General features: G+C 43.1%; 1 protein-coding gene across 1 annotated transcript in view; it reads right to left on the bottom strand.

Moving 5' to 3' along the window:
* KDR (kinase insert domain receptor) overlaps positions 1 to 23,372 on the bottom strand; it is a 29,746-nt gene extending 6,374 nt beyond the window's left edge. The window contains exons 1-26 of the mRNA XM_064418139.1: positions 23,172 to 23,372; positions 21,881 to 21,971; positions 21,195 to 21,391; positions 19,935 to 20,059; positions 19,484 to 19,652; positions 18,157 to 18,296; positions 17,767 to 17,935; positions 16,267 to 16,378; positions 16,012 to 16,175; positions 15,049 to 15,205; positions 13,833 to 13,953; positions 13,133 to 13,241; positions 12,027 to 12,371; positions 10,978 to 11,124; positions 10,702 to 10,833; positions 8,930 to 9,036; positions 8,381 to 8,516; positions 8,013 to 8,117; positions 7,274 to 7,387; positions 5,910 to 5,998; positions 4,042 to 4,198; positions 2,473 to 2,573; positions 980 to 1,102; positions 735 to 846; positions 246 to 345; positions 24 to 129 (exon numbers count right to left, since the gene is read on the bottom strand). Of these exons, the coding sequence (XP_064274209.1) occupies positions 24 to 129; positions 246 to 345; positions 735 to 846; positions 980 to 1,102; positions 2,473 to 2,573; positions 4,042 to 4,198; positions 5,910 to 5,998; positions 7,274 to 7,387; positions 8,013 to 8,117; positions 8,381 to 8,516; positions 8,930 to 9,036; positions 10,702 to 10,833; positions 10,978 to 11,124; positions 12,027 to 12,371; positions 13,133 to 13,241; positions 13,833 to 13,953; positions 15,049 to 15,205; positions 16,012 to 16,175; positions 16,267 to 16,378; positions 17,767 to 17,935; positions 18,157 to 18,296; positions 19,484 to 19,652; positions 19,935 to 20,059; positions 21,195 to 21,391; positions 21,881 to 21,971; positions 23,172 to 23,223 (3,480 nt within the window). The 5' untranslated portion in view covers positions 23,224 to 23,372. The remainder of the gene's footprint in view (positions 1 to 23; positions 130 to 245; positions 346 to 734; positions 847 to 979; positions 1,103 to 2,472; positions 2,574 to 4,041; positions 4,199 to 5,909; positions 5,999 to 7,273; positions 7,388 to 8,012; positions 8,118 to 8,380; positions 8,517 to 8,929; positions 9,037 to 10,701; positions 10,834 to 10,977; positions 11,125 to 12,026; positions 12,372 to 13,132; positions 13,242 to 13,832; positions 13,954 to 15,048; positions 15,206 to 16,011; positions 16,176 to 16,266; positions 16,379 to 17,766; positions 17,936 to 18,156; positions 18,297 to 19,483; positions 19,653 to 19,934; positions 20,060 to 21,194; positions 21,392 to 21,880; positions 21,972 to 23,171) is intronic.
* Positions 23,373 to 26,570: the final 3,198 nt, after the last annotated feature.

Raw genomic sequence — 26,570 nt, 5'->3', positions numbered from 1 at the left:
TTCAGAGAATACAGGTCACATACCTGACGGACGTTGGCTTGCAGTAAATTCCCCAAGTGCTCCACCAGCTCTGAAAATGTTGGTCTCTGCTTAGGATCTCCATGCCAGCAATCCAACATTGTTTGATACCTGGAATGACAAAACCAATTAAAATACCAGCATGAAGAAAACAGCACCTATTGCTTGCTCCTGCACCTGCTAGTAGTGTGGGGTAAATGTGGGCAGATGGAAGAAGGGTTTCTCACATTTCTGGTGTTGTATAGTCTGGTGCTCTCATTCTCGTTCCTTCTTTCAGTCTTCTGCAAAATTCCTCATCAATTTTCACTCCAGGGTACGGTGATGCTCCTAAAATTAAAGCAACAGTAATTTTAATGCATTAGACTCTTAAATTTTGGGATTCATTTTCAAGCAAATAACTTGCTATGGTTTGTGTTAATAAGACAATTTGGTGTATTTGGATGTGTATATAATTTTTATTTATGATGGAAACAGCAACTGACTGAGTAAATGAGGCACATCATCACATACTGAAATTGTATGAAGAAGCATTTCAAGGTTATGTTCCTACATTGGCATTTCAAAAAAAAAATTGAGTATTTTATTTTGATGGAGAAAATATACAGGAATTTTTCAAGAAGTAAAAGGAAAATGGTACAGAGGTTCCAAGAACACTTCAACTGCTTTCTTCAGACTCTTTTGTTTAGACATGGCTCAGTAAAATTAAAGTGACTCACCTAATGAAAATATCTCCCACAGCAGAACTCCAAAGGACCATACATCACTCTGAATGGTATATACTCTATCAAAAATGGTCTCCGGTGCCATCCATTTTAGGGGTAGTCTGGCCTAAAAGAATTTTCATAAACAAAATTGTAACACATTTTAGCAAAACATTGAGTTTCCAAAAATCTCTTTAAGGGAAAAAAAGAAGTCCTGATTTCATATTAATTCTCTATCAAACAGATAATCTGAAACTTACATCTCCTTTCCTGACGTAATCTGGGTCTTTGTAGATGTCTCGAGCCAAGCCAAAATCACAGATTTTGACCACGTTATTGTCTGACAAGAGGATATTACGAGCAGCCAGGTCCCTGTGGATGCACTGCAAAGAGAAGTAAACAACTTCATGTGCTGCCTGTCGTCACAGCTCTGTCCACAGGGCTGATTTCTTTCACATATGTGCTCTCCTACCCTCAAAGGCAAGATAATTCTTAAAACCTTTTAAGAAAAAGAAACCTCAGCATCAACAGTTGCTGAATTTAAGTGCTTTTTTGATGGTCACAACTGATTTGGCTCAGAGAGACTTGTGTTCCCAAGTCCAAACATACGTCTGTTTATCCACTGTGCAGAGAGGGCCTTTGAAGTTAGCTAATTAATTATCCTAAGAAGCTAACACAAAACAGGTTCAGATCTGATTACCTTTAGATTTACTTAGGTTCACTCAAATCTGTGTACTCCACCATTTCTCTGAAAAACACCACACTAAAATGCTGACTTGATTCCAACACAAACTGATCTTTACTACAGAGAAAGAAGTCCACATCTCTACCTATGCAGAACAGCAGCTTAGTTAACAACCCAAACACTTCAAAACTCCAGCCTCAATAGCCTGAAGTAAAAAAAAAAAAAAAAAAAAAAAAAAAAAAAAAAAAAAAAAAACCAGGCTCTGAAAGTGGCTTCAGATTGGCTTCTACTATGGATTGAAACTGCAGATTCTGGAAGCAGGTATTTTTACATTTGCACATCAACCAGGATGAATATGAGAGGCAGACAAAAGTATGTTTTTAGAAAAAGACTCTGAAGTCTGCTCTTGAACACCTAGCCTGCACTCCAGAGCAGTGCTGTATTTTCTGCTTCTATTTTCTATTCCCATTTCTAGGTGGTTTTTTTCTATACAGCTGCAGACAACTCCTCACTCTTACTGGAATTGTCATCCTTTGAAATACGTGCTCTACATGTTTAGGCTCAAACAGAAAAATACTTCTAGAAGGAGAAAATGCAGGTGAGGTGCTGTGACTTCCAGGGTGTCCTTGGCAAGAGATTCTCCAAGGAGTCATCCATGAAGTTTCATATTGTCTCTCCTCACACTGCCCTTCCAATCCCAGTGCACAATGTACACACAACCTCCTCGGAGCAAAATCCTTTACTCTTGTTTAGCTCCTGTTACCAGGGGTTTCTCCTAATTCCTTTAGTTGTCCTTATAAGTCAGTTCCCCTCCTCCAACCACTTAACCATTCCTCTATGAACTGGTGGCCCATAAACCTCATACAGATCACTAACATTTGTGTCAATAAATGCATGGGCTGTTTCATGCTGTAGTATTAATGATTTGGGTATGTCTTAGAGCAAAAAGAAAATGTTGCGGATGACTGCCAGTCCAAAGATGAACATGCTGTTTCCTTCTGCAGACCTACAGCATTACTTCCTGCAGTCAAATAAATAACATGCCACTCTTCCTGAGAAGTTCCTTACTTTGCGTGAAGCCAAGAACTCCATTCCTCTTGCCACCTGGAAGCTATAACAGATGAGGTCCTCCATGGTCAAAGGGTTCTTGCAAAGGTCTTCAGGACCAGCTGCAAAGAATCAGATGACAGTCAAACATGCCCTTTGTGACTGATTTCACCAATAACTGCTTGTTAGGTAAAAGTCCATCCAAACCTTATGCCTGGACTGGAGGAGCAAATCAAGCACTTTTTTTTTAAGCTATATAATTATCACTAACAACCCATTTTACATCAAACTAGTCTTGTGCAAAATAAACTTTGAGACGAGGGGCTATATCCTAGGCCTCCTAGCTTATTTCCAAAGGAAAGATTTGCAAAACAGTCTTGAAAGAAAAACAACCAAAATTCAGCTCACAAATTCCTAGGACAGTAAGGCTTTCTCTGGTTTCAGCAGATGAATTTAGAAACCAGTGAGAGGGAGGCCCCACCTAGTCTTTATGAGGAAAGAATATGCCATAGGGAGATTGATTTGGCAAGAAGCCCTGCTAATTTAATGTAGAAGAACCCTAACATCATCATCTGGTGACCTGGAGGAATAATGCACTCAAATATCCAAAGATACCTAGGCATTTAGTTCCTGCTGAGATAAACAACTCTGTGACTTTGTTCAGATTTTGATTTTAAGCAGACATCTACCAAGAACTACAACACTGGTGGCTAAAACCATCACCATAAGGGCTCCTTCAGGTCTACATACGTATTGTAACATTCCAGCTCAGAGGGTCAATGTCTACACCAGGGAGTACTGGAAAGGGACCGAGATGGTGTGGAAATGCATGAGGTACATGCCTGACAATACCTATTGGATTGGATTGAAACTGCAAGATCATTCTCCCTGTTCACATAACTGATGTATTCTTGGCACTAAATGATTTTTAGCAGCAGTAGAGGTACAGGAAGTAGAGCTATGGCTTTCCTCCCAACTAGTCTGATCTCACCCCTAGGTGAAATTAGCAGCCTGCGAAATGGCAGCACTGAGCATTTTGTGCTGCATCTGCCAAAGGAGAACATGGCAAACGCATCAGTGAAACCACTGCAGAGGATATGTGCATCCTGGGGAGGCTTTGAATGAGTGGATAATGATAATTCAGGCTTCCTGTTCCTGACAGACCACCTGGGCAGAGGGAAGGCAAAGCAAGCTCTCTACTAATAAGCAGTGAATCAAATAGCACTTCACAGTGTTTAACTTCTGGGTAGACATTAAGGAAATTCAGTTGGCATGCTGGTGCATCCCTCTCTGCACTGCCTTTGGAGTTTGTACTCTGCAATTTTCCCTGAAAATACTGGGGCATTAAATAGACATATCTCCAAAAAGCTTCACACTAAAAGCAGACCCTTTTCATACAGGATATTATCTGGGACTGGGCTAAGGGGTTTGGGATGCTGATCTAGATAAACCATACTCAGGAACTTGGATCATCCAGAGAATACCCCACACACAGTTTTGAGGGAGCTTCGGAAATCACACAGTCCCCAGTGTCCCTCATCAGCCCCACCAATGACACATGCTCCAACACCAGAAGAAGATGCATCCTACCATCCTCCTCTTCCACGTCACTCAAGGACCGCTCCTCCACAAAGCCAGAGCTTGCTGAGCTCTGGCTGCTCGTGATGCTGTCGAGCCGTTGCTTCAGGTCAGAAGAGACATCACCAACGTAGTTCTCCTTCCCCTGCCTAAATCTGGCACACTTGGTCTAGAAATATGAGAGAAGAGTGAGAAAAATCAGAAGCTGAAAGCATGCCAGAACTCCTGCTGGAGAGGCAGTGATGCTGCCTATGGTCTGTGCCAAGGTCACACACAGGGAGGGCAGGGAGAGCAACCCAGTGAAGGCATGATCAGCTGCTCTGCTCCAAGCCAGCTCTGGCTGGGGCTGGTGCACTGACAGTACCAGCAAAACCCAACCCATGGCCATGCAGGCTCACCAGCTGGAGCACTGTCTGCCACTCCACAGCACAACTTTCTCCTGCTTTCACAACCTCCCAGCCAAACCCCAGCAGCATCTCCACATGCAGGTGACTGAATGCACACTGAGGAGCTGGTGTCCTCAGCCCCTGGTGCCCCCAACTTGTGAAACACCTGTGGATGGATGCTGCCAAACCCTCTCGCACACTCCAGCCTCTCCGTACTGCTACGGCTTCACCTCCTGCTAATGCAAAGGCTCTTCTGCTAAACCTCCACCTTGGCCAAAATCCTAACTGCCATCAAAATCTGACTTATTTCCTTCTTCCTCTAAGCCACTCCATGTCTCTAGGGAGGAATCCAGCCCCACAGGTATCCTCCAAAACATTTTCATTTTCTCCAGCTTTGGTTTGGTAATGTTTTCCCTGCCAAGGCTGTTTTTTAATACGGCCAAATCACATTCCCACTGCTTATGTAAGCAAGGGTCAGCACTCTCATGAAACCCTGTCTCTTACTTCAAGGCCTCTCAGATACTTGTTTATCTTTTTACCTCACAAGAAGATGCAGTGAGTTGCCTTTGCCAATACAAAATAGTAAACAATGTCTCCAAGGATAAAGAAAAATAACCCCCTGGAGAGCCAACAAGCAGTGGGAAGAAGCTCTGATCTAAACACAGCAGCTGCAGGAAGGCTCAAGTCTACCAACATGGCAGAGCACAGCCCAGGGGCCTCCCTCTTGGTTGTGGGTGGAAAAGGGTAGGGTCCCCAGGGTGACCCTGAGTGCTGGGTACACACAGGCAAGTTCTCCATACATCAATCTGACCCTCAGAGAGTATGGATTCTCAGATGGATGCTCTCCATAAATAAGGCCTCTCAGAGGTGCCCAGAAATGAGTTTTAAAATGCCATCTTCCCACTTCTTTCAAATCAGGGTGCGGAAGGGGTGCTGTAATGGAGCTCCTTTTTGCAAAGGACTCAGGAGGTGAAAAGCTGAACGCAAACTCATGAGCTACATCAATTGTACAAAACTATTAACAGCAGAAGAAATGTGTAGCCTTGTTCAGCAATGAGCCAAGGGGGCAGAAGAACAGATAATCATGTGACAGCAGATACCTATGGATATCTGATGGGTATATACACTAAGCAAGGAGTGCCGTTATTTAAGGTGGTCTGGAGCTTAACTAAGAAAGGAAAAAATTCAGGCTGATAATCAGAAAAAACTTCCTGAAAGATACAGCCAAGTGTAGAAGAGTCTGCCAAAGGAAATAGTGGAAGCCCAGTTCCTTTGCACATTTTAAGCTAACAATAACAAAACAGCTACATTGCAGGGGCCAGGGGAAAGACTAAATGACCTCTGATGTCTTTGCCATCTCTCATTCCCATGAGAAGTACTAAGACATTCAGGGTCCCCAAGGATTGCCACTTCAGTCTGCACTAGAAAAAGAAACATTGTGTGTGGAAAAAACCCACCAAACCAAACATTTCACTGTTAACCTTGACTCCTTACCTTGTACGGGATAAATTCACTCCTCTTGCTCCGTAGGTAAGCTGACAGATTTCCAAACTTGCAATATTCCACAATCACCATGAGTGGCCCTGTACAACACATAAAGCAATTCATTAGACCATTTATATCCCACCTTATCTCACAGCATAAATTCTGGCTAGAAATACATATGGTTCAAAGAGCATTCCAATAGCCAAAGGTTTTTAAAAATATCAGTAATAAAAAACCCCAAACTAATCAAAGCACCAAAATTATTAAATTTTCTGCTGTTTAAAGGAAGAAAACAGAGCACATAATTTTGAAAATTGTGGGCTTAATTTCATATGTCAGAAAGTATAGTGGTGTGCTTATATTTGAAGTGCCAATAACAGCTCTATTAATTGACATTGTAAGGATGCAATGTAAATATTTGAAAGAGCTTCAGTGCAATTAACCTCTACAATAAAACACACATGTGATTATCCATGCCTTTTTCTATAGGTGATTAGAGTACAAAAAATTTAAAACAGGAAACTTGGTTTCAGACATAGATGCTTTAATGTACAGTCTAAATATGGTATTTCATGTTCAAATTTGCTTCATATAGGCATTTGCTATGGTGATAAATTTTCATCCTAGGTTCCACATACTGGCCATCTCTATTTTATTATGAAATAAACAAGGAAATAAATATTTATGGATTATGTTTCCTTCAACTACTGACTTCTGTCATGGAACTTTACAAATTAAATTTTCATCCCACAGTAAGCCAACAAGTCAGCTTCCCTGAAAAATTATTACTGAGTTACTTTACATTGAATTTCTTCCAAATTAGTTTGTAGTACTGGATTTGCTAAACAAAACATCTGTCTCTGATTATAAAGTGAAATAGATTCCTCCAGCCAGAGCTGGACTCCAAATTGCAATCTCCCCTCCTACACACACACACGTAGGCACCAACAGCCCATCCCAAGACAGAGAGGGGAAGTCCCAACTCGCAGTCACCCTGTAGCTGCTGACAAGAGTAAGAGTAGCTTGTTAAACCTGGTATTAGACTTGGCTTGGAGGTCTGTTACACATGGGCTGCCCACTATGAACGTGGCCGTCAGGTACAGAAAAGCAAAGTGAGAGAACAACTAAGGGATGGAGCTGCATGGCCCTTATTTCACCCCTACTTCACCTTCATTCCATCTCTGGACCTGCCAACTCTGATCAGATTTTTTTGTTTGTTTTGTGTGTGTGTGTGTGTGTGTGTGTGTGTGTGTGTGTGTTAGAAAGAACTACTCTTTCCAATCATTAATTCTGAATTTCAATTGTCTATGCAGCAGAAATGGATGCAGTAGAGTTTTCATCAGCACCTTCTCACCCACTAAGAAGTGACTCACCTCCTGGCTTTGTGCAGGCTCCAAGTAAATTGACAACATTGAGATGATGGCCAATATGAATGAGTATCTTCAGCTCTGACATAAGTGCTCTGTGCTCACTATGAGTTGCCCCTTCTGCAGAGGTAAAGCAACACAGGTCAGGAACACCACAGACAGAAAGGTTGTGCTCTCCTCCCCAATCTCTTCTGGTATTTAACCAGCCCATCAAGTGAGGAGCCTTGTTGGCTGGTAGGCTGTGTCAGCTATGCCAGTAGAGCATAGAGTGGAATACAGCCCCCAGCTGCTGGCAGCCCCATTTTGCTGCCCCATTATGTCTTCTTTAAAAACAATGTGTCTGGGAACCACACATTTCATTTTTCCTGTGGCAAGCGTGAGGCAGTATAATATGATTTAAAGTGAGGAGAAAGCTATTCCAAATTGCAATTCAGTTTGGAGCGTGCCTAAGCCATTGTCTTGAGACTTGCAGAAAGCTTCCAACACGGATGCATAAGGGACACGTGCAAATTGATTGCAGGAGCAACTTTACATTCTGAACCTAAGTAGAATTATAAAGCAGTGGCTAGAAAAGCACAGCTGCATTGTTCCAGTTATCAGTGAGGGAAAGGCATGTACTTTTGCTAATAATTTCTTCATGATAACAGCCGTTAAGCTTAAATTTTACAATGATGGGTGTAATGGTTATAGTGTTGACATATATCCCTGTATTGTATATTCAAGTTGAAGTTCTAGTCATTTTTACCTTTCAGCATTTTCACTGCCACTGTTTTGCAGGTAGCAGTTTTGTCAATCCCAAATGCATCTGCTTCTATGACCTGGCCAAAAGCTCCACGTCCAAGAGGTTTACCTTGAAGTGAGAACACAAACATATTTGCTTGACACAGCAGGAAAAAGTTGTAGATTTTAAAAGCTACTTCAAAATGAGTTCATGAAGCAGAAATTAACAAGAGGACTTAAAATGTCGATAGGATGCATCATATCCAGTGGGAACACAGAGCTCACCCAGGGATCATGCAGCAGAGCAGTCCCCTGGTGAGCCAGGACTGGAAACATCCACCAGCACAGTGCTGGCTGCAGTACCACTAAATGGCTCATGCAATGAAAACTCACCTAGCTTTAGCCGGTCTCTGGGAAACTCCCACTTGCTGGCATCATATGGGAGCCGCTCACAGTGCTCATCTATAGGGACTTCATCAGGATCCATGATGATTGACAAGTAGCCAGTCTTCATGTCCCCTCCGTTGGCCTGGAAAATGGTATTAGTTGCAGTTGCACAGTTTGTTGCTGGCAATGTGCAGGCAAAATGCCATTTTCTCACTTTAGAGTATTTCATTAGTATTTCATTAGTTCCCAGAAATGCCAGGCTACCATTCCGCTGCACCATGTCATCATGAGTGTGATCATTGTTAATTACTTGCACTTTTTTTTTTTTTTAATAAACAGAACCAGATGAAACATTTTTCTCTTGCAAGCGCCTGTTCAATTAAAAACAAATTTCTGCGCCCCCGGTTCCAGGCAAGAATGTTATGGCATGGAGAGAAAAAATGTGTCTGTTGATTTAAGAACAATGGAAAGAAGCAACACAAAAGGCCTCAAGTCAGCTCTCATTTGTCATGCAAGACCAGTGCTGATAGGATGGTATGAGAATTTTTTCATTACCCGCTTAACGGTCCGGAGGATGATTACAAGAAGCAACCAGAAGAACATGGCAATCACTGCAGTGCCAACGAGGATAATGAGCTCCAGATTTGTTTTCTCTTCAGCGCCTGGGAAGAAATAAATGAATATTTGAGTGATAGTTGGAAGCATATTTGTTTTGTTCATTCATTAAAGTAAAGAATGGAGGTCCTTGTTCTGAAGGTTCGTTTTAAAAGTGCAACATGGAGCAAGGAAACGAAAGCAAAACAAAACAAAAAGCTTGGGGGTTTATGTTGGAATATTACAGTTTCATGCTGTTTTACACACCATCACATTTCTCAGCATCAGTTTTGTTCCAAAGACAGTGTCTGGACCTTTGGCAAATATAAAAAAGTAAAATCTGCACTTTGGAAAAAAATAATTGTTTTAGAATACCAAAAAGTAATTACTCTTTCTTTAGAAACCAAAAAACCACCCTCATCATATAGAAAATAAAGAGCTGTGAGAATGACCTAGAGAACAATCTCTCTCTTGTCTCTTGACATCATTCAGCTGGGGCATGAAAAATGTGGTTCTACAAGAACACATGATAATAAGGTCTTATTTACAATGTTTCTTTTCCCGTAGAAGAGTGGCCAGCAGATACCATTTAGTGCACCCACACAGGTCTCCTCTTCAGCCCGTCTGCCACATCATGCTCCTGTATTTCATACCTTGCACCACTGAGATCTTCCTACACAGCAGCACACTCCATTGCATGACCCCCACGAGCTGCACTATACATTTTCTGGAGTGAAACAGTATGTCCTACACAAATTTCAAACTTCTACAGATGTTACCACATCAGCTGAAATCCACATCAACATCATCTGCATATAATATCTACCCCATGTAAACATTTTGCCCAACATCTAAACATCCTAAAGAGACCTATAAGAATAATATAATATTGCTTTAATTACCTTAATGGTATGGATCAGACAACCACCCTGACCTTTAAAGACAGAGGTATGTGAAGGGCTCAGTGACTAAAGTATGCAAATGTACTAATGAATGAATGAATGAACTAACATCAAGAGCAAGGACCTTTTAATTTGAGACCTCTTGTTGCAACTCTTAGTGGAAAGTCTATTGTGGTCCCAGCTACCCACACTGCAGACTAACCTCTTGCTACCATTTATTGTTTGTCATTGTAATTTGTATTTTGGTGTGCCACAATAGGACTGGAACAAGTGAGAGATGGGTCTCACAAATGCTGCTTTCAGAGTGTGATGGACCAAGGCTGGAGTCCCCTAACTCAAAATCACTACCTGTTTCACTGAAATGGAACAGCAATCACAACAGACTGCAAAAAGTCTTCACTGTGTTTTCCGTAGATGCTGTGAAAGCAATTACATAATTTCAAAAGGTACAACATACTATGCTAAAAAACATAGTATGACAATTATGTTACCTAGACAACAGAGATGCCCCAGGATATCTGCATGTTTATGGGTTTGTATCTGCATGTTTATATCTGTTGTATGGGTTTGCATGTAATATAGATTGGCAGAGTTTTCTTTGCAACCACAAGTAAAATAGATCCAGTTTTTGTTGAAAAGCTCTAAGCAGCATAGTGAAGAAAAAAGCACCAACCTCAACAGCTATGACAGCTCCCAATTTGAGCTTCATAGGAATGGTCAGGACTTTTCACAAATTTAACAGTATATTTTCAGATCTCCCATCGGGATAGTCAGTAGATTTCCTTCTAGTTATTCTATTTATGCACAATCTGGAAAGAAGCTAACACCAACCTTCCACTGAAAAAAAAGCCACTGCTTTGCTGCATCCCAGGGCATTGCATGCAAGGCAGGTGTACAGCCCTCCATCTTCTTTCCTCACTCGACGGATGGTTAGTGTTTTGTTTCCATCTTTCAAAACAATACCTGGGAAAAAATATGATTCTTAGTTTTGCTATTTTTATGCCAATTTTGTTAAGAATTCAAAATGAAACTTCTCGTGGTGAAAATCAGCAGTCAGTCGCACAAAAGAAAGCCTTTTAATGATAATAGTAAATGAGCAATCCTCACCTGAATCTTCCACAAGTGTCTCATTATTTTTAAACCACATGATGCTTGGAGGAGGAATGCCATTCACTGCACATGACACTTCTATAGTTTCACCAATATTTGTTGTTTGATTTTCCAGATTTCCAACAAGTGTGGGTGCCATGGGCTCTGTTGGTTTGAAAACACGGTAAAATTACTGTTTATTAAGAAAAAGATCCATTTTTTTCAGTAGTAGCAGTTCATGTCCCAGTAACAAAGTCTCAAATCCTTTTATTACACCAAGAGCCACAGTGTTCATGTTAAGATCATAGTTCAACTTCCACATGACATGAAAAAATTACAATAGCCAAGAAAATTTCAACAGTATTGCTATAACCTGCTTTAGCTGATTTAATTTGTAACTGTTTAGGCTGCTGAGGGAAGAGGGGGTAGTTGAGAAATTGCTTCCCTCGCATTTCTGTGTCTAGAGGCCTTATGAGAGGTTTGTCACTCTTGGTCCATTAAATGTCCATTCAGGACAGGCCATGAACATGCATAAGTATTTTCCTGAACCTGCCTGACCAACCTAGACATCTAGGCCCCAAAGCAAAGTCACCACTATTTGTGTGGAAAGCTGACTGATTATCAGCTTGCATTGCTTGTGCTGAGTACCAGTGTCACTCATGGCAGTTTTAAATTACAAGCACTACTCCAAACTCGAGAGCCAGTCACACAAAGCAACAGCATTAATGCTATGAGTACACACGTGTGTATACAGCTACAGAGAAAAATGTGTTCAGAAAAGTAAAGTGGAGAAGTTACTGAGCTAAACACATTGCTTCAGCCGAAGCCAAACACATTTCCTTGCACAGTGGCTCAGTCAGTGTTTCCTCACTGGTATTAATGAAACAGTGCCTGCTGCCTGGACAAACCCCAGAGGAGTGTGTTACAACAACTGGTTTAAATCTATTTAACAAACTGAGCACACCATTAACCAAACACATGCAAAGCCTGAACATACCAAAAACTGACACTACTGCAATGCTTTCATACACAGCCACTCATTTTGCTTCAGAGTAAGAGATCCATACCTTGAACAGAGAGGTGCTTCACCAGGCAGTGCTGTGTTTTAGCCTTTTTGTCCTGAGCAATGCAAACATAGTCCCCTCCATCTTGGAGGGAGATGTTACGAAGGATGAGCTCTAAGGTGACGTTTTCACCATTGGTATTTGAAACTGTCCCGTTCAGCTTCTGGAGAGCATTGAGGTTCTTGCAAACAGGCATGGGCAGCCCTCCGAAGGGAGTCTGTGAAACATGAGCACTGAGCTTGTACCATGATAGCTTCTCAAAGGTGAACTTGTCTGCTGTGCATCGCAAGGATGTGTTATCCTTCTCTGTCAGTTGATTCTGGGGCTGGACATTAATTTCAAGACCCCCTGCAAGTTAAAAAAAGTAAAATAAATTCCTATTTGATTGTGAATTTTGTGGCTAACATTAACTTGCAAAAGTCATTTTGGAAATACAGATTTTGTCATCCTATCTGGTTGAAAATAAGGAAAGGAAACAAGGACTGAAATAAAAAAAAAAGACTGACAATCAGTCAACTAATCAATTATCTATAGAGTACAATCTCATTAAAAGCGATACATTTCAAATTAATCAAATGAAGGACTGTGTAACGAATTCAGTCACTCTTCCTGTAGAAACTTACAGCAACCTGAGATGATTCTCAGCTCTATCTTATAGTTCATTTTTAGATTTTGATTAAAATAAAATTTTGGCACATGAATATGGGGACTGGTTGTTAAGGAGACATAAGTTCTTTGCCACTTGTTTGGAAAATTTTAACCTTAGCTCTTACAGTAAATCTTTACTCATTTTGTGACACTACCATAATTTCTCTGTTGCTCTTTTAAGTGACTGCTAAAGCTCAACAGTAGTCACTCTTGGGACAATATCTTGGATCACTTTCACTGGCCTGCCACTCCACTGATGCTGATACAACTAATCACCTGGCTGAAATTAGTGGCAACTTTAAAGGCTGCCTAAAGAAAACCTTAAGTAAACCTAACATCCAAAAGAATTAAAGGATTTCATAAAGGTCAGGAATCAGGTAACATCACTGAAGTGCCTTTCATCAGCAAACAGACAAAATTAAATTAATTTAACATGGCTGTCCTTGGCAGGGGGCACTTACTGGTCACATGGAAGGAGATCACTCTCTCACTTGACCCAGCCCTGTTCATGGCCATACATCTGTACAAAGCAGATACATTTGCTGCTTGAATCACGAGGGTGCTCACAGTCTACAAAAGAACAATCAAGCAATTTCATACCACATCAGTGCTAAAGTAATGCCCAACCACCTCAACAGCTCAGCAAAGGGCTCTGCAGATATCTGCACAACCAAAAATCCCTCCAAAGCACAAATCCTTGGCATGGCAGAAGCACAGTCCCCTTCTGAAGTTTACATTTTTGTCCCTCAGCGTGTAAAAATCAGGTAAAATAAAATGGGAAGAAGCAGAAGGTGGACTTTGGTATATGTATTAAAACATGCTGCATCCACAATTTCTTCTCCTTTTCAGTCTCTCCAACTTCTATTACAGTTAATTTGCAAGATTAACTCATCTAACTTTAGACCACTAAAAGGCAGTTATTGAAATCTAAGTCAGTTATATTCCTCAGTGGAGATTCACTTGGGAGCAGTGCTCAAAGGACCTGAAAGTGTGTATCTCTGCCTCTTGGCTTCAGCAGGAGCTTGCTCATCTAGCTGAGAGTAGATCCCCAAGTTTAACAACAGGTGAAAAGAGTTTCATCTCCAGTGATGTATTTCCAGACACATAGACTCCTGAAGAGGGTTAATCATTCTCAGCCAAGAGGAAATAAAATGTGCTCACCTTTGTTTTCCCAGCAATAGTGACGACCCGGTGCTTAATTTCAACCTGATTCCCACCCTTTCTCTCTGAGATCATTTTCCATTTCTTGCATGCATATGGATTGGCTCCTGAGCGAACTTTCCTGAAATGAAAGTAGAGACACATGCATTAGATTAGAGGAATATTTGCCCTTCAAGAGAAGTATTTTGGGTTCTACTTATAATATGAACATATTTATAAGTCAGATGCATCACTGGCCACAGCTTGCATCTATGAGAGAAGCGTTTGCTTCTGGAAATATTTCTATTAAATTTCACCCTATAACCTCCTGAGACCTTCATGCTCTTTAAAGTAAAGGACCCCCAAGCCTAAAGGTGAATTTCCTAATTAATCTGCCTGTGTCAGCTCAGTTGGGATGGCTGGAGCAGAGCAGCTATTCTGGGAACAAACCTCCATTCATAAGTGGATGATTCAAGTTGATTTAGTTCAAAGGAAGACAGAGAGACATAAAAATCGCTGAACTCCCTACAAGAATTTCTTGAGGACAGTAGCCATTGTGTAGGAAGCAACCAGGCACCAAAGGAAGAAACTAGTGGAATCATTTTAAAAACAACAACAGGAAAGAAGAATGCCTTTTTTTTTTTTTACCCTGGACTTTTTTTTGTTAAAGGAAATCTGGGCTTATGGCAGGTCCAGATAAGGGAAGCTGCGTGAATCTCAGTCAGGCACTCTCTCTATCATTCCCCAACATCAATCAGTGCACTTCCTCTGAGATACACTTTCACACAGATAAAGAGCCCCATCACACTCAGTACTTGAGCACAAGGGAAAAAAACACCACAAGGATGCATCATTAGCATAAACAACAAATTTCCTGTGTTTGGGATGGAGTTTTGGGCCGGCAGCCCACAGGGGGATCTGAGGGAAGGGCATGCAAACAGCTGCATTTGAGACCCCGTGCAAGTCAAATGCCCTTCAAGAGAGCACAAGAGCAACATGCCAGCACTGCTGGATCCTCTCTACGGGTGGCCCTCGCCTCTGCCAACAACAATGACCTTGGCAGAGCCTGCCCGCAGCAATCTGCAAATTAAGCACAACAATCTTTTTCTTCGTTGGCCGTTGGGTTTGCACTCAGTAACGAGCCTGGATGAGGGAGGCACTGGACAAACCCCAACCCAACACAAATATCCCTCAAGACCTCCATAAGCTGCAGAAGACAAGAAGACTTGGCACTCACTGGGGGCTGAAGGTGCACTCCTCCTCCAGCTGCCATTGCCAGAGCACGGAGGTGGGCGGCGGCACGGCGTAGACGGTGCAGGTGAGCGCTTGGGTCGAGCCGTACTTGTAGGAGTCCACGGGGGCCATCAGAGCATTCTCACCGATCTGGGGGGGCACTGCAGGACAGAGAGCAGGTCACACCTCCTGCTGAAGGCTCCAGTGTGCATGCACTAGACCCACGGTGACCAATTCACACCATGCCCCAATACGAGCCCAACAGAGCATCTCCAAGGATATGTGGGGAAGCACTGAACCCGCCCAACACTTTGAGGATCAAGATACTTAGGATCTCCTACAAAATCCCCCTTCAATACTGCATGGTTTAAAATGCAGCTCCTGGATTCTCACCACCATTCCCAGCCATTAAATGCACATTATTCCCCAGGCCTGATCCCACTGCACGTAGCCTAGCTGCCCTTTCCAAGACCTGCTGTCTTCAAAGCATAGGCTGTTTCCTGGGGAGCAGAAAGGAGGAGGTAGGGGAGGAGGAGGAAGGTTGTAGAGGGCAGGGCAGAAGAGGAGGGATAGCTTGTGTGGGGCAGGAAGGATGGGTGAGGCGGGACAGGGCCAGGATGGAGTGGGGTGGAGGAGGACTCCAGCAGCATAGCCAGCAAGAAGGGCAGGAAAAGTGCAGGACACAGAGGCAAAGAATAATATACAGAAAAAAGAACCCAAAACAAAACAAAAAACCCCACCCCACACAAAGTATCATCACGACACCAACACCCAGAGTCTGCAGCCTCTTGACTGACACATCCTACAGCCAGGAGAGACAGGTCACCTCTGCCCTCCCAGGGCTGAGGGTCAAGGACTGTTCTTCTTCAGTACTTAAATCTTCATAGGCAGGGGGTGAATTAAGACTAAGGATGGTAATATACCACATCCACACATGAAAGAAAGGCACCTCTGTTACCCCACTTACCATTTACCAGCAGGGTAAATGTATGTCTTTTCTGCATCTTGTTAATGGGGTTTGTAAGGACAACCGTGTAATTCCCTGCGTCCTTTTCAGTTGCTTCAGTGATCACTAATGCATAGCCAAGTTTAACTGTGTGATTTGCATTGATGGCTTTTACATTTTTATACCTGAAGAAAATAAAGAGCACTTTGAATATTTAATGATTTGCTTTAACTAAGAATAGCTCATTTTTCAAATACATTATATCCCAGTTCTTACCATTTAACCTCTGGTGGAGGATATCCTTTAAACTTGACAGGAATTTTGACTGTGTCGCCTAGCCTTGTCTCAACAACATTCTCCATTTTCTCCAGGTGAATAAAAGGACTTTCTGGAGAGGAAAAAAGGAAGTAAACTAAATGGTGTTTTCTCATGGACCAAAGCAAAAGTGCTTTCCATTTGGGTTAGCACCTAACAAGATGACAAATAGAAGTTAGTGATAGGACGGTGGGTCATTGGTAAAGCACAGCTGGCTCCAAACTGGGCTCTGGAGAGATGCCACCATGAAAGCTTAGTCCTTTCCTTGACACAGAGGAACAGAGCAGGTCCCTCACTGGGGAGCTCTGGAAAGCAGAGACAAGACTCAGCTCTCAGGATAGTGTGCCAACTGTCAGACGTGTATACATATACATATCATAAAACTCTCTCAATATACTTATTCCAGGAAATTACACTATTCAAAACTGCAGTGTGATAAAGTTAAATACTCATGTGTGTATTTCAACCACTGCAGTCACAGAGTACCTTGAAATTATTTACATTACTTGTTATAAGTTATAAACTCGCATTCAGACAGAAGACAGCGATTAGCCTTTTGACTAAATTAGCCTTTTCACTAAGATTTAGGATGGTTTAGACTTAGTATCTGGTATACGCAGTATAGTACATGATCTCATTTTGGCTCCTGAAGAGCAGAACAGAAGGAACCCAGGAGAAAATTCAGTATATCTTGAATCACTATGCCCACAATAAGTTTGAAAGTCTTTTGTTTTGTTTTAAAAGTGTCATGAATATTCTGGCCCCTGAAATCAGACCTCAGGAAAATCAGTCTCCTTCAAAATATGAACCTCTTTGTCTGACTGGTGGATTAAAAATGAACCATTCTCATGCTGGAAATTTTTTTCTATAAGTAAGTTAGTGGAGCTGGGGCTGTGCCCAAGTGGGGGTTGAGAAAAGGCTGTAGGATGTGGCCTCGTACTTATCTATTCACTTAGCCAAAGCTGTTTCCCTTGCATCATTTCCGTACCACCAAAACTCCATTTGATTCATCTATTCATAATGCAAAAGCTGAAAGTTTTATTTTCTTAGCTTCATTCATGCTGACCCAGACTCTTGTGTCACAGAGCCACCAAGATCTAGCCTAAGCTCACCAAGAGTGAGAACAGGCAGCCCTTGTACAAAACCACCTACACAAACTGAATTTTACAGGACCTTTAGGAGGTCAATGCAGAAGAAGGTCAGAGGCTTGCATCGGTTTATTTTACTGCCCACTTTCCGGTGGGATTCTACAGCTTTCAGTAAAATACAGCATCCTTTAAAATCTTATTATGAACTAAGGCTGTGGCATAAAAATGATCCCATACTAGTTGCAAGAGAAATACTATAGCTGCAGTTTGGTTCATTTCTGTCATTTGATTTATCATCGAGATGCCTTTTGCATCCCAGTAATTAATCCTAAATCTGAAACAATCAACAAAACTGAAGTGGAAAACATCATACCGTGGATAACAAAGTAACTGCTGTTTTTCATGTTCATACGACCACTGGATGCTGCGCAAGTGTATCGACCATTGTCACTTAAGGACACACTGTCAATGGTAAGGGTGCTCACAAACTTCTTTATTTCTCCTGCAGTGGTTTTTACATCCCTAATAGTGGCACGTTTTTCCTGCAATAGACAAAAGACAGATGTTTGGAAATGTTGTTGTTATTCCTTCTGTCACCCTTTGCACTTGTATATACCAGAAATTTTGTTGTGTATTATCATCTTCTTTCTTGGTGTTTTAAAAGGGGAAGTGATATTATACCTAAATAAGGATATATACCTAAATAAATATTATACCTAAATTGCTGTGTGATGAAGGCACCTGTAAGTTCATACAACATTACCTTGATGGAAGGGTAGTCCCATTTAAAATCAATTCCCACATTCAGCTCTGTCCTTACAGTGCAATTGAGAACAAGTTTTTCTCCCACTGCCAGCTCTACTTCGTTGTGTGGGTTCATTGTCAGGTCATAAATTCGGTACCCTAGAGAAAGACAAAGGCACACACGAAACATGGGGGTAAGCAAATTTCCCAGGTGAATTCACCACAACTCCCACCAAAACCCCAGCTACAAAAAAGGCCCCTGATGCCCCAGTGCAGCACAACAATGGGTGTACAAAGGAGCCTGGAGAGAAGTGACGTGCCTGCTCTGAGCTGAGACCCGTGTCAGACAGTGACACAGCAGGATGTATGCACTTGATCAGAGCCCCTCCAGTGGTGGGAGCAAGCAAGAGACAGTGACTCACAGTGACTCCTCTGCCTCACACACCTTCTTCTTATCCTTGTGAGACCTAAAACTAAGGGAGATTGTATACCCATTCCCAGCAGTAAGCAGGAACTTTATAGAGAATAACAGTGGGGCAGTAGCAAAATTACCCAAAGTCTACTTTGTGCAGTAAAATATTTCAAAACAGAATATTCTGAATGCAGAAATTCTACAGATATTCTGAAATTCCTGCAAATCAGAGTGAGGATCTGTGAATTTGGTGGAGAAGTAAATGCCTTCTGCTAAGAGTAAAGAGGGAAGGCTATGCCTTCCTGACAAGCCAGGAGAGACTGCCTTGGTGCCATTTGGATATTTGAAATGGTCACTCATTGAAATGTCCTCAGCTGAAAGAGAAAGAGCTGCTGAGTTTCAGTTGAGGCGTAAGCCTCCACAGAATTATCACATTATTTCTGATGATGAACAACTGACAAAATGTAGCAGGAAAGCATAAAACCCTGTGAGAGTCAAGACACAGGTCTTTAGGGAGACAAGACAACCCAGCTCACAGTGAGAGCTTCAGATCCACCCTTCCCTTGGTACCCACTCAGAGCAATTTCTTTTCATCTGCTGCTGATGGTTGCTTGCTTCTCATTTCCTTCCACTGTGACTGAGATTGTGGATAAGTGATTTTAGGAAAAAAGTTTGCATTGTCAGAACAAAAAAAATTAAAATCCCTGGCATCAATGTAAAACACTAAAAATAGAAGCACTTATCCCAACGATCAACGAGAAAGAACACAATACATTGCATTTAAAAGAAAAGTGATATAAATCTCAACATCCATTTTGCATTAGCTGCATTGTCAGTATTGAATAACCTAGTGCCCAACCAAATGTAATTGGTTCAGTGTGCTGTAGAAAGCAAAAGAACATTGGTTATAGAGAAATAAAAACCTTTGGCTTACCTACAACTGCAACTATGTATATCACAGACTGGTAGCTTTCATCGTCTATTTTAGCTTCGCAGAAGACCATGCCTGCATAGTTGATTAAATGACTGGGTATAGTGAAGCCTTTTTTATTATTCCATGAAATGGATTTACCGTCAGGAACAAATATCTTTTCTGGATATTTCTGTTTGGAATATTGATAAAACACATAGTCAGAATTCAAAAATGGAACAACCCTGAATTGTCACCTCCAGCATTTTCCACAGCTGCAGGGCCCCCATTTCAACATTCTAGCTCAGGGAATTAGCACATGCTTTGAGAATACAGCACTCATCTTATAATCACAGGCTATAAAACTCACAGTGATGGAAAGGAGTTTTTAAGAAATGTATTTTCACTTCAAACAACATATTTATGGCAGAGTGACTTCAATAACTGTTGAAAAATTAACAGGCTTTTTCCTTACCGCATGTAGAGATACATTGAGATTTGATACGGTTCCAAGGCACGGCACTACCACAGTTTTATTCTTAGTGATGTATACAATGCCAAGCTGATCACTCACTGAAGTCACAAATGGTGATCTGTAATCTAGAATAATATTCAATTGATAAGTGGGTATTATTCATCACATGATTATGAAAATTGGAATCCTTTCCAGTTTTCTTATTTCCCTATCTTTTCACAAGTCAGTTGTATTATTTTCCATGTCATAAAGCACTGAAATAATGAGACTAAATAGGGGAGGAACGTGTTTTTATAGACACCCCACCCCCCTGATTTAGAATATCATTATTCTCAAAACAGTTATCAGCAGCAGAGTGCACTTTGAGAATGGCTTCCTGCTACAGCAGTCCTTTTGTCGACAAAAAACTGATTTACCCTAGTGTGACTTTCCTTGCATAAGTATTACAGGAAATATCAGTTAAAAATTGTGACATGTTACACTGACTCCCCTGATGGCAGCATCCTTTTCAAAGTCAGACCGAAACACAAAAAGAAATAGCTCCATGATATTACAAAACAAGCTAAGTCATGCACTTAATTACATCTCATTTCTCAAAATGGTAACTATAAGTTAACAATAAAGAGGAAACAGGATGCATATGGAAACGAGGGTGAAGCCATCAGTGCAAAAAGGCAGATGCCTCAATGAATGCACTTATTGAAGCTGAGTGTATAACTGGAGTCTTTGCAGTGTCTGCGACACTTAGCTGAAAACTGAGCTCTTGCAGCCTACACAGATTGTACCAGCAGAGTCGGCAAATGTGTGAAAGTTTATGTTTTGGGGTTTGGGTGGTTTTGGGGGTTTTTTTAATGGTATCAGTACAAACCGTACATGGAATCGGATCTGTAATTTCTCTGTATATAAACTCTGTAATCCTCTCTCTATGAAACTCCTGCTGAGGTCAGTAATAGCTCTGCATTCATGAGGACAGGCTCAGAGCTCAGCAGAGATACATATGCTAAATTCTGGGTGGAGAACAGCAGACCATGTACTGCATATGGCAGGTCAGTCCAGAATTATAGGTACAAATGCTTTTGTGTTGATGGCAACTAGCATACCTGAATTTAATTACTCAACCTGAAAACAAGAAAAATGTTTCATAGGATCAAATATTCTAGGATTAATAAATTTTAGCATCAAAACTGTTTTGAGACACTATATTCCTTTCTTCTCTTGATGCTAGGGAAAGAGACACCTGAGAGCTGTGTAAGCACTTACCTTGAACATAAACATAAATGGTTGTAGCTGCCTGGTTGTCCCTGTAAAGGCACTTGTAGTCCCCTGTGTCATTGCCAATGACTTTGCTCAGAGTAAGTGTCTTGCAGTAGGGGCCATCACTGCAGTCTGTCACGGAGATACGCCTCTCAGCATTGCTCTGCTTGCTTGGCCACGACCACTCCAGTGGTCTCTGACCTCTGGGAAAGCAAATGTTAGAGCGGCAGACACTTCTGATATGACCCCCAGCCCCACCACTCTCTGGCTATGGAGAGGGATGGGCTTCACCCCGTCACAGAGAGAGAGCATCAAACCATGTAGGACAAATTCACACACACAGCCTACTGCTAACAGCTACCTGAAGCTACTTGAGATTTACCTTCTGCTGAATCTAAGTGACAAAGCCCTCAAAAGAGAGTGTTGAGAGTATGGCTCAGCAGCAGGATCCCCAAGGACACAGCCGATGCTTCCTCCCCCAGCCACCCGACACTCCCCAGCTCTCTCTTACTGCAGCCCTCCCACATAATTTCTAAAACTTGTCAGGGAAAAGTGAGGCAGAAGGCACAAAGGGAGTGGAGAGAAAGCAGGAGGCCTGGCAAGAGAGAGATCACATCATGTGTGGTTCTGTACAGAAGCTCACTACATAAATTACCAATCATCAAAATCACGGTGAACAGATTTGTCCTTACCTGCAAGTAATATTTAATGTGTTGTTTGCCATTATTGTGAGGACATCTTTTTGGATGCTAAGGGTTGGCTGATCCAGAGACATAAATAAACCTGCAAAAACACGTATGAAACCTCTCTAATAAACAAGTAAATGCCACTCAATCAGAAAAATATTATATACAGGAATATTTATCAGGTTTTAAGTGGACACTTTCACATCACCTATTCAGCAGCAAAGGGTAAATCATGATTTTTCACACATCCCAAAAAGTTCAAAAATTCTGTCATAACAGGAAGCAAAGGCAGATGGTCAGGAGCTAGCTGCAGAGCACTACAATTCAGCCAGCCAGGGTGGAGTTCCTGTTTTCTTGCATTGCCAACTTCAAGGTCTAACAAGAGGATGTGGGACATTGAAACGAAGTGAACCTTCATCTGATGATCTCACTCCCTTGGGGATTACCAACTTTTTTTATAATAAATTGAATATATTTCTTTGAGAGTACCGATCAATGAATTATGCAAATAAACCATTTTTACAGTTTGTCACAAATCTGAAATCCCATTAATTTATTTTATGCCACGATTTTCTAAGTTTATCGCTTTCCTCCTAAGAAGTTAGGCAAAACTGTGTTGCCACAGTTCCTACTCTGGGCACAGCGGCCGGCATCGCACCCACGGGAGCCACCGGCGCTCGTGAGGGCTGAGATCTGGGTGCCAGCACTTGCTCTCAGGCCCCAGCCCGGCTCGTGCAACATTTGGGAGTACCACAGGGGAAGATTTTCCCTCCTCCCTAGCTGCTGCCATCGCCTCACCGTGCCGAGCCGTGACAGCCCGGCCGGCTTCAAGGGGCAGCAGGAGAGCGCGGCCAGGGCGGGACATTCCCATTTCGCCAGCGTTTCCCCGTGCTTTAATCACTTGCATTCCGAGCAGGTTCTTCTGATGACAGGTTTCCCGCGTTTGGCTCCAGGGACATTTTGCTCTCGGAAACGACAGCTGATGCTGGAGCCAAGCGGGCAGGACACTATGCCGGGCAGGCAGCCCGCTCGGACGGGCCAGCACCAGCGGGCCGGACCGGAGAGGCCAAGAGGCCAGGACAGGAGGGGCCAGCAAGCCCGCAGCCACGGGCGCTCCGTCCCGCCCGGGACTCGCTCTGCCTCGCCAGCCCCGACAATCCCACGGGAAAGCCGCGCCCGCCCTCCACCGCACCCGGGCATCCCTCGGCCCCTCTCCTCGGGGCGCCGCGGAGCTGCCGGACCCCGCGGCTCCCCGACAGACCGGACCCGGGTAACGCGGGGCTGCCCGAGGGCTTACCTGGAGCCAGGCACAGCAGGACCGCCAGCAGCCGCGCCGCGCCGCGCTCCATCCCCGCAGAGCCCTCTGCCCGACGGCAGCTAAGCCTCGGCCAGCCCCGCCGAGTCACCCGAGCCGAGCCAAGCCAGGCCAGAACGAGCCGAGCCGAGCCGAGCCGAGCCGAGCCGAGCCGAGCCGAGCCGAGCCGAGCCGAGCCGAGCCGAGCCGAGCCGCTCCGCACGCCCCGCACCGCCCGGCGGGGATGCGGGACCCCGGCGAACGGTGCCGCCCCTCTTGTGGCCGGGGCGGGGCCCGGGGCCGAGCCCCCGCCCTCCCCAGCACCATCCCGCCCTCCCCAGCACCATCCCGCCCCCCTTCCCGGCCCCAGCCCCCCCTGCGCATCCCGCCGGGATGCTCCCCGTCGGACGGGCAGCGGGAGCTCTCCCTCTTCCCTGCTCGGCGGCAGGAGGGCCTCAGCAGTAAGATTCAGCGTCGTCTGGCGCTTCATCGTGTTTTTTGGGGGCTTCTTAAACTCCCCCCCAACAGAAAAATCCCAAAGGGCAGCCACATGAGGTACTGTCAGTGAGACACAGCCGTGTCCCTGCTGGCAGCGACTGTACCCTGGGTGTGAAGTGTCTGGCAGCGTCAGTGCTGAGTTCAACGTGGAGTCCCCTACCCATGTAGCACGTACCCAACCACCCTGACTGGCCACATCCCAGCTGATGGGATCCAAAAAGCGCCTGCCACAGCTGTCCTTCCCACCTTTTAATCAAAATTATTAACTAGTGGCTGTTAAAGAGGAGCTTGTGAGGTAGTCCTTTGGGAAAAATAAACACACGGTGGTCATTAATGTGTTATCCGTACATATGATATAAATCCTATGGGGGAGATAGATCAGTAAAGAGAGGTATGTAGATAACCAGGTAGACAGAAACACACAGCTGTGTACATAACTATACATGCATATATATGTGTGTGTACCTCTACATGCCATCTTTTCCTTTTTCCCTGCAAATCTGCATGGGAGCCTGTCCACAAATGACTAAGTTAATGAAGCAGTGATTTTATTTTGCATGCAATGCAATTCCAGCTGTTTTACTGTACTGGGGATAGAGTGTAATTTCCTTTGAAATTACACCCCTGTTGGTCAAAAAGATACAGGGAATGGGAGAAGTCAAAGTTTTCCTAGAGATCAAATAAAATCCATGAAAAGTCAAATAAAACTCATGTGATTCAAGTGGCAGCAAGTCAACACCATGCAAATAAAAACTGCACTTGCTATTCTTATGAGCTCTTAAACCAGAATACTGGGAGCCCTCATTAATACCCCTACCTCCATCATACTGTGGGTCAGGTCATTGGTATTGCTGAGTGATTTGGGGAACTCTGGCAGCGAGTTCAACTACTGACCTTGCTGAAACTAGGCTGCATGTAAGGTTTCTGTGCTAGTGACAGTACTTAGTGAAAACCAAAGGGACATACTGCTAAAAAAGCCAGTTTTAGTAACTTTATTTGTGGTGATGCTGGTTTTGTTGGGTTTGACTACAAAGAGAAAAAATATTGATGAGGGTTGGATGACCTGCAAGAAGTGTTTGCCTCAAAAGCAGTTTAGGTAGTCAACAAAGAAAATTAAATTATAGGGGTAAGTTAAAAACTATTTACATGAAATTGTTACCAGATCCACAGAAAACAGTAAAGTCACTGGCAGCTCACTTTAATGCTTTCTGCATTCCTACATAGGCTTCCAAAATGCAGCTGTAGAAAATATGCCCCTATATTGATTTTAACAAGTAACTTTTCTAAAATTTAGTCAGATGATGTGCAGCTACAGCTTACTGCAATACCACTTGGGCTCTGTTTTCATGCACAGTCATTGCTATTAAGTGAGTGGTTTGGAAGGGGGGGCTGCTTTCACTGTTGAAAATTATTGTGGCGCCTGAGCTTTATGGAAACAAATACCTACTGTTTGTCCTAAGCACATCTAAGCCAAGAGAGATGAATGCTAGCCCTCTACAGGCCCTTTGCCATTTGCCATGTCCCCTGCCTCCTTCTGCCCTGCAGCATCCTGAGGAAGGGAGGCAGAGAGAGGGGCTGACCCTTCAAACACGCAAACCTGGCGAGTGCACCTCGAGCTGAGCAGCCGGCAGCAGGGAGCTCGCACGTTGTGGCTGTAGCTCATCCACAGAGAACTCTGCATTTCAAAAGCACAAATTGTTTTTCTCTCCCTGAGTGATCCCAGTGAGATCTCAGTTTTTACACTGTGCTTCCTAAATGGGACACAATCCTTCAGCACTTTGCCTGGCTGTCAGTATGATCTTGGTAACTAGAATAATTTTGCAGGAACTGCTGCTTCAGTGCATGAATTGCCATCCCTGTAGTACCAGGGACATTTGTGGAACCAATGAGAACAAGAGGGTGACTTCTTTGAATGGGGCCCCAATCCTGCAAACATTTAAGTTACAAAAGTAACTTTATTCTGAAAAGTCAGTCAACAGATGCAGGATTTTCATCTGATTCAAATTATTATATGGTGTTGGTGAGACTAATGCTCTAGAAAGATCAAATAAAAACTAGAGCCAAGTATCATTGAAAATGGTAGATGTTTGGGGAAAGTGAGAATTGGAAAAGATGTGAGGTGACTTTATCAATACATGGTGGATGATGTCATATGTACTTTGCTAAACTGATTTTTCTATTTTGAGCTTCTGGGGCTTTTGCAAGTGGATTTTCCCTGGAAGATGCCATGGGGAATCTCTGAGAGAAAAATCAACCAGAGCACAGGAGAAAGACAGTCACCTAAAATCCAAGTGAAAGATTCATGTAAATATATTGTTGCTGTGATAGCTATGGGACACAGATGTCTGTTTACAAAATCAAAACCCCAGTGGTTTACGGGATGGCAGCTCTCTCATCCAGCTGTTTAGGCTGTGACCTCTGCACAGCCTTTGTGTCATCCTTCAGACTTGTAGAGTACCTAGTGTAGTCCAGATTGCACCAGAGACTATCAGGGGTCTAGTGAGAAAAGCCAAACTACATATTAATGTAGTTAGTAAGTACAGGATGGGATTTCCTCCCTCTCCAGAAACAGTGTGAATATGGACAACTTCCTGGGATCTAAATCCAGCCTGCAATGGCTTCTTCTAAACATACTCTACCCTCTGCCTCATCACTCTCACCTGCCTCAAATAACAGGAAAACCCACCAAGACTTTTTAAATTTGTCTTACTTCAAAAAGGTGTTTCTGTCTTGGCCAGACAATAGCAGCAAAGAAACGTGGAGCTAGAAATGTGGGGCATGAAACTTCAGCCGTCCTGCCACCCTGAGCAGATCTCAGCTCAGCATGAGACCAGACCTGGGGAGTTGTGGCAGGCTGGTGTCAGACAGACAGAATGCAATCAAACCCTGTGCGTCGCTCCGTGT

The sequence above is a fragment of the Passer domesticus genome, chromosome 4, assembly GCF_036417665.1.
Source record: "Passer domesticus isolate bPasDom1 chromosome 4, bPasDom1.hap1, whole genome shotgun sequence".
In the NCBI taxonomy this organism is placed as follows: Eukaryota; Metazoa; Chordata; class Aves; order Passeriformes; family Passeridae; genus Passer; species Passer domesticus.
Note: the sequence above shows the minus strand (reverse complement) of the source record. Positions and strands in the feature narration are given on the sequence as shown.